General features: G+C 37.5%; 2 protein-coding genes across 2 annotated transcripts in view; one reads left to right on the top strand and one right to left on the bottom strand.

Annotated features, from left to right (window-relative positions):
* The window catches only part of LOC111456249 (protein enabled homolog), a 3,674-nt gene extending 2,759 nt beyond the window's left edge, over positions 1-915 (bottom strand). Inside the window, exon 1 of the mRNA XM_023098066.1 lies at positions 436-915. Within this exon, the coding sequence (XP_022953834.1) occupies positions 436-675 (240 nt within the window). The 5' untranslated portion in view covers positions 676-915. The remainder of the gene's footprint in view (positions 1-435) is intronic.
* A 1,448-nt stretch (positions 916-2,363) lies between these two features.
* Positions 2,364-6,669, top strand: LOC111456250 (DNA-directed RNA polymerase I subunit rpa49-like). Its single transcript, XM_023098067.1, has 5 exons — positions 2,364-2,527; positions 2,685-3,299; positions 3,987-4,136; positions 4,647-4,958; positions 6,019-6,669. The coding sequence occupies exons 2-5, from the start codon at positions 2,850-2,852 to the stop codon at positions 6,424-6,426; spliced, it is 1,320 nt and encodes a 439-aa protein (XP_022953835.1). The 5' UTR covers positions 2,364-2,527; positions 2,685-2,849; the 3' UTR covers positions 6,427-6,669.
* Positions 6,670-7,772: the final 1,103 nt, after the last annotated feature.

Below are 7,772 nucleotides of genomic sequence, written 5' to 3'. Positions count from 1 at the left end.
ACCACTTGAGCTATTCAACTTGATTGTTGATAGGTTGGCTCTTCTGTGATGGTATACTACCGATTGCTTCAACGAGGCTCTGATACCACTTGTTGAATTTCGATAATTGGCCAGGGAAATCACCGAGAGGATATTGTCGACAGGAGGTTGTTGGAGGAAAGATAAAATGCGTAAAATAAGAGAGAGAGAAGGACTGAAACTTTGACTGCTCTTCAAAATCCGGTAGTGAAATCTTGTAAACAGATTTCCTATTTAAATACAACCTATCCTAAAAATGGGTGGAGAGTGGCCAACTGAATCTGTGCCACTTCCTAGAAAATTGACGTCTAAGAATTAGCTAATCCATTCGACGTGTTTGTCAAATGGTCAAAGGGAAATTAAATGTAAACGTGTGAATCTAAATAAAGAAAAAACAAAGGTTTTATCTAACAAATCCCAGCTCTTCTTCATCGATTGAGGCCGTATCAATTGAGAACCGAACTGCACAAATTTGGGAATCACAATCCATATGAAACAGAGAACTATTACCAACAAAACAACGAGAAAGGCGCTGGAGTTAAGGAGGAATGAAGATGCGCGACTGAGGCGATGGCGGCGGCGATGGTTGTCAAGTTCGTGTAGAGAATTGGAGGGTTGAAGCCAGAACGGCGGCGGCGCGTTGCCATCTTCCTCCATTTTCAACGGTGAACTGGTACTGGTTTTTCCTTTTCCTTTTCCTGGTCTCTTTTTCTTCGCTTTGGCTTTGTGTTCTGCTTTTGTTGTGCCGTATTATGCGATCTCTTTTGCTTACGTGTGGCTATTTATAATAAAAGCCAGCTGTAAATGCCAGATGTCATATGACTCACCTTCCTTTCTCTAAAATCCCAACACTCTTTTTGTATTGCCCAAATCTAGGTGGATAAATTATTTAGACTCAAAATACCGTTTAAAAATAAAAATAAAATACTACCGGTGGTCGCTAGCAAATATTGTGTACTTTGACCTATTACGTGTACCCGTAAACTTCACGGTCTATATTATCTGCTTTGCCTCGTTATGTATCGCCGTCAACTTCACTGTTTATATTGTCTACTTTGGTCCATTACGTATCACTCTCAACTTCACGTTTTTTTTTAATGTAAGTTTCATGTAACAGCCAAGCCCACTACTATCCTAAGCCCACTGTTACTAGATATTGTCTGTTTTGACCGGTTATGTATTGTTGTCAACTTCACGATTTTAAAATGCTTCTATTGGAGAGAGGTTTCACGTCCTTACAAAGAATGGTTTGTTTCTCTCTCCAATCAATTCTTTCAATTATTTTGATCCTATGCTTTGTTTCAATTAGATTCTAGACCAAAAACACAGCCCCGTTTAAATTTTTATAACTTACACCGACCTGAAATATCCAAAAAAAAAAAAAAGATTTATAATTTTTTTTTGGGTGACATTATAATAATAATTATAAGTATATATGCGGAAAATTGGTGCATTAGCTGTCAGTTTGTGGACTTGACTCACTGTGCTAAGCTTTGGGTGCAAGTATCATCCCTTTAAAATTGACCATTCGAATTTAAAACAGTATCAAGTTTTGTCTTTGGTATAGACATGTGTGCAAATTATTTTTATTTTAATTTTTAAATCCTTTTTTAATCTAATTTAAAAAAAATTAATTTTAAAATTCTACACGAATAGTTCGATAAATTCCAATAATTTTATTCACTTACCATAAATCAAAATGAGCAGGAATCATACTATAAATGAATCAAAATGAAATAATGGTAACTGAAATAGACTCCAACTCGCCTTCTATTTTGTTACTATCTACAGTCATCTAGGTCCACAACGACCATGGCGGTTTCACCAACCTTGATGGCAAGGGATTTGAGTTGTAAGCATGAACTGAAAAACACGTAATCGACAACGCAACTCCTATGAATACAATGAACATGTCGTAGCAAACCTTGTTGGCTTCATTAACAATCTTACGAAGGAGAAGGTAACACTGATGTCGAGATGAAAGGGATAGAGATTTCAGGGAGGGAGATTCCAAAAGTCTTGTACCCGCTACAAATTGAAGAAAAATTAAGTTCACAGCGAGGGAGATTATAAACGTCTTGAGATTGTTGCTGCAGACAAAAGACATATCGAGTTCGGGGCCTATGAAAAATAAAATCAATTAGAGAACGATAATATTCTAGGGGTGAAATTTTTTACATAAATAAATCAAGGTAGGAAATAAAAAAATCCACCAATAATAAAATTAAAAAAAGTAATATAATAATAATAAAAATAAAAAATAAAAATAAAAAACTCTTGCCTTGTAATTAAAATATTTAAATATCACATAAAAAAAGGAAAAAAGGAAAAAAGAAAAGAAAAGAAAAGCCAAACCTTAAACCCTGCCTTCCCGTCCTCCCTCATTCGTTCTCTCCATCTCCCTCTCCCTCTCCCATCTTTGCCGCCGCCGCACGTTCACCGGCACGCCTTCCAGGCCGCCGTGCCAATCACCAATCGCCGCCTCTTTCCTTAGCCGCTCGTCATCATTGTACGCCTGAATCAAGTTTTTTTTTTCTCCTTTTATAAGTTCTTTTTTATTTCTTCAATTCAGTCAGTAAGCTTGGAACGATTCTAATGGTTTCTTTTTTTATCTGTTTTTTTCATTGACCGACCCGACCCTTCGTTGCCCTCGTTTCCTCCCTCAGCGTGTGTCTTGCTTTAACCACCGCTGCCGCTCCACGTACCGACGGCTAATTAGTCGATGCCATTGTCCATTGCCACCGGACTGTAATTCCTAAAGCCGCTTCCTCCCTGTAAATCGACGTGTTCGGTCGAGCAATCATTCGAAATCAGAGCTTGTCAACGGAGCAATGGCGGAAGACACTAAATCTTTTGAATTAGAAGACAACCATTACTCAGAACCAGACTCAAACTTACAGTCCCCAGCGAAAAAAAAGAAGAAGAGTGAAAAGAAGAAGAAGCGAGTTCCATCAGTGAATGCTAAAATCCAAGTTCTCAGCAACCATCCCCAGAAAACTCCGCCGCTAGTTTGTTATTTCCCGTCTGGGTTTGATCCTCACAAGGATGTCAATGAGGAAGCAGTCGAGGAACAGGATTCCGTAAGGGCTAGGGTTTATAGGCACAAAAACAAACCTAATAGGATGCAGCTGGTTGTGAGTCCAACAGGGTCGAATGTGGATTTTGTTGGTACCAATTATTTGGGCGAGGCTACCGCTGGGAAACAGCATTGCAGCTATGGTCTTGGTGTTCTCGACAAGGCCACCCAAAGCTTGAAGATAGTGCCTATTGCATCAAATATGGTACTTTGTTCTTGACGATGAATTTATGTTCGGGATTTATTTTGCAGGAGTTAAAATCCCTTTTTTCATATACAAATCCCTCCAAAAACATACTTTTTAATGATTCATTCAATTATGATGCATTAATATGGTGTTTAAAAGTGTAAAATCAAGTATTAAATTGGTTTCAAGTGATTTTGAATATGATTAAATGATTTTAATCACTTCAAAATTACTCTCAAACATAGCAAACTAAGAATTTTGAAAGTTAAATCCTACTTGATGCTTGTTTGTTTTGGTATGCTCTCTAAATTTACAAACGCCTCTTCTTCTTCTTCCTTATCTATATATTTATTTGTTTTCGAAACTTTAGTATGTTTTTCCTTCGAATGGATTGTGCTCTTTGATCTGCTGTGCTTGACCATTCTTAGGAAAGACCATTGATCAATAATAGTCTATCAATACGGGTTGTGAGGAGCTGTTTATATCGAGCTAGGAGGGCATAGTTACTCAAGTTTTTGGCTGATTATATCTGGGCTATTGTAAATTTGTTAGTATATAGTTTTCCATTTTCATTTTCATTTTGCTCAAACTCATTGTGTTTCTAGAACTAGGCTTCCCCTTTGAGATGCATTTTATCTACTTTACAAAATGTTCATGCTGTAATAATCACAACTGTGTTCCTAAGTTTGATATTTATCCCTGCAGATATTTAGATTGGATCCAAGAATCAGAGGTTCAGATGTTTCTGAAATGGAATCCCCAAGTGTGGAAAATGAAGAGCTTTCTGTGCAGGAGAAAGCTGAAAAAATGAGAGAGCTCACCAATCTCTATGGAACAAAGAAGTCAATAAATCAGGTAGAAATAGAATCCTGGAATTGCTCTCTTTAGCACTTTATCATCCTCCTACTTTCCCCCCTTTTGAAATGATTTTTCAAGTGCTTAAAAAAGTGACTTATTTAGTAAATGAATGTTGGAGTTAACCTTATGAGCAGGTGAACAGAATTATGGGTGGCATGCTATTAGGAAAAAGGATTACATCTTTTCTATCTGTTTTGTTGCCTAGAATTTGTCTTGGAAGAGATCTGTTCCACTTTCCAATATCATCATCTTTATCCTCTACTTGAAAAAGAGTCTCTTTGACGTTTGATGTAACACAATTCAAGCCCACCGCTAGCAGATATTCAGACTTCCCCTCTAGGTTTTTAAAACGCATCTAGTATGGAGAGGTTTTCACACCCTTATAAAGAACGCTTTTGACCATGACTCGTAAATGAAACTTGGTTTTGGATGATGAAGTCACTTCCAAATGGCATTTTCAGGAAGGAGCAACAACTTGTTTGATATCTGTTTGTTAATTTGTTGCAGGCAAAGAAGCTGCGTTCTTTGAAGCAAGAGGATGATCCTGATACCAAGAAGGATCTTGATGGGAAAATGAAAAATGTAGTGGTGAACAAAGAGGCCTTGGAAAGTACGGGTGCACAAATTGCTCGTAATATACCGACATATAATGTTTCTGCAACTACTCCACGAGAAGCTTACCCACTCGACAAGATTATCCTCAAGGGAGAATGGAGTTATCTGGAGGATCTTTATTCCCTTTTGCAAGAAGAAGCTGAAATAAGTGCAAAATATCCATCCTTTGTCCGCAACAGAATTTATAAATTGCAAGATGTTCAGGTATGGTATTAAGAAGGTTCTACTTCGAATTACCTTTATGAATATCTTGAGAACATTCTGCCTTCCTGATATTCATGAATCATGTAGATGGTCATTGCTATTTATCGAGTATGATGCCTTGTGTTGTTTATCCAATCAGATTAAGCTCTCTTCTCTTGTTGATTCACTGTTGTTTCTCCCAAGTCCACCGCTAGCAAATATTGTCCTCTTTGAGCTTTCATTTTTGGATTTCTCTCAAGGTTAAAACGCGTCTACTAGAGTTTCCACACCCTACTAGGGAAAGATTTCCACACCCTTATAAAGAATGCTTCGTTCTTCTTTCCAACCGATGTGGGATCTCACAATCCACTCCTCTTCGGGTCTAGCATCCTTGTTGGCACTCGTTCTCTTCTCTGATCGATGTGAGACCCCCAATCTACCCCCCTTCGGGGCCTAACGTCCGTTCTTCTCCCCAACCGATGTGGGATCTCACAATCCACCCCTCTTTGGGGCCTAGTGTCCTTGTTGGCACACCGCCTTGTGTCCACCCCTTTCGAGTCCTAGCGCCCTTGCTGGGCGCATCACCTAGTGTCTGGCTCTGATATCATTTGTAACAGTCCAAGCCCACCGCTCGTAGATATTGTCATCTTTAAGCTTTCCCTTTTGGGCTTCCCTTCAAGGTTTTTAAAGCGCATATGCTAGGGTGAAGTTTCTATACTAAGAATGTTTCGTTCTCCTCTCTAGTAGATGTGGGATGTCACATTTGTGCTCGTGAGAAACTACTTGGCCTTTATGTTTGTGTGGAAGTTTGGTTCTCGTCCTTTATTTTTTGTGGAAAAGGAGCTTGCTCTCAAGTCTAAAAAGCAAGCCTTATTTATTTATTTACTTTCCAATGCTTGTTCCAAGTTGTATGGATTCTTTCTGCAGCTGTACTGTCGATTTTTGAAACGAGTATTATTATTATTATTATTATTTCGTTGAAAGAGGAGCTCGCTCTTGACCAAACGAGCACCGTTATTTTAGGATCTTCTGTTTTTCGTTCATTTGTACTAAATCCTTTTTCATGTTAAAATCATCTTAGGACGAAGAGGAGAAGAAGCAGCTGTGTTCCATATTTTCATATATCACTCATCTAATAAAGTATAAGGATCAGCATTCCATGGGTGATGTTGCTTCTGCAAAGAGCCATAAATTTCCTAGCATGATACGCCAAAAGTTCTCATCCATGTTTCCGACTTCTGAGGCGCGAAGACTGTCAACAGAGACGATTAATCTTCTCATCAGTCACGTTTTAGTGCTTACGCTATTTGCCGATGAATTCAGTAGCGATCCATCAGACATAGCAAAGGATCTGAGAACTAGTCCTTACGATCTACGACTCCATTTTGATAACCTGGGTTGCAAGTTTATACGCAAGAACAACTTGTCATTGGTTACACTTCCTACCCCCCTTGAATTTCCCGAGTTGAGGCAGAAGAGACGACGATAAGAGTGAGATGGCCATGGCCATGGTACTGCTGGCTGAAGAAGCTGAATTGTAGGCAGCGATTTTGTGGAGTTAAAAAGGTAAATTGTCATATTTATATTTCATGTCATTTCTTTCATATTGCAAATGCAAACTTGTTTTTATGAAGTGGCTCTGCATAGAAGGGTGTTTTATCATTGAAAGTTGGAACTTTGGATGATGAAGCTTGTTTGGAAATGAGTCAAATCACTATGTTACTTTTGAATCTCCACTTTTTCGACGTGGAAGATAATTAGTGTCTTATCTATTGAACTATGCTCGAATTATCATCAAGTAACTCGAGCTTATTTGGAAATTAGTGTTTTTTTAAAAATATTTTTCATTTCTTATGACACATCAACTATTTTGTTTTGAATTTACCTATAATGAGTTAGGGTGTTAATGCGATGAAAATCTCCGACCTTGCTGAGCGATGCTCATTTTACGGTACAAATAAGTGTTCAATCATCTCCAATAGTCCCTAACACAAGTATTATGTACGTGTGTTGGGTTATATGCAAGATCTAGAACAAAGTGGTAGCCAGAAAACCGAATTATGTAATCCAATTTTTGTTTTTTAAAATGATTTTCTTGGTCGACGATGTATAGGAAATTAGGCGATTAAATGTATATTGATATTCAACTTACTAAGCTATAGATATAGTATGACCGTTCTCTATAATTTCAAGTTGTCTAACAACATTTTCATCGTTGTCAATTGATCTGAGATCGACAACAAATACAATATCCTCACAAGTTAACAAAATGAACTCATTGTAACCAATGCCAAGTTGATGTTTTAAATCTATTGGTGGATTTCAAACTTAGTAAATATTATTCGTTTTTGTCCATTACGTATCATCATTAGGCTCACAGTTTCCACACCCTCTACAATCGATGAACCCTCCTTGGGGGGCCCAACTTCCTCGCTGGTACACCGCCTGGTGTCTAGCTCTGATATCATTTATAACAGCCTAAACTCATTGCTAGCAGATATTGTCTACTTTGGCTTGTAAGGTATCGTTGTTCAACGCCTCACTTTTTTAAAGTACATTTGTTAGGGAGAGATTTCTATACCCTTACAAGAAATGTTTCGTTTCCTTCTCCAACCGTCTCACATTGATCCATCTTAATTCAGTGTTGAAAATCAAATGAATCATTTTTATAATTGATAGCTCAAAATTTTCAAATACAAGGTATTTGACAACATCTCATTCAGAGTTTTTAAAACCATTTATTTGATATTTTTTCTTGCTGTCACAAAATTGAAATTATCCTATACTTTTTAAATTTTAATTGTGTATTTTTTAAATTATTTTAAAAAAAAATTG

This window comes from Cucurbita moschata, unplaced genomic scaffold (genome assembly GCF_002738365.1).
Source record: "Cucurbita moschata cultivar Rifu unplaced genomic scaffold, Cmos_1.0 Cmo_Scf00018, whole genome shotgun sequence".
Lineage (NCBI taxonomy): Eukaryota > Viridiplantae > Streptophyta > Magnoliopsida > Cucurbitales > Cucurbitaceae > Cucurbita > Cucurbita moschata.
Note: the sequence above shows the minus strand (reverse complement) of the source record. Positions and strands in the feature narration are given on the sequence as shown.

What these genes read in the sequence shown, in the direction of transcription:
- LOC111456250 (XM_023098067.1), top strand. Translation starts at nt 2,850, where the DNA reads ATGGCGGAAGACACTAAATCTTTTGAATTAGAAGACAACCATTACTCA. An exon ending in CAAAGAAGTCAATAAATCAG is followed by an intron (nt 4,137 to 4,646) that starts GTAGAAATAGAA and finishes AATTTGTTGCAG; the next exon opens with GCAAAGAAGCTGCGTTCTTT. An exon ending in ATAAATTGCAAGATGTTCAG is followed by an intron (nt 4,959 to 6,018) that starts GTATGGTATTAA and finishes AAATCATCTTAG; the next exon opens with GACGAAGAGGAGAAGAAGCA.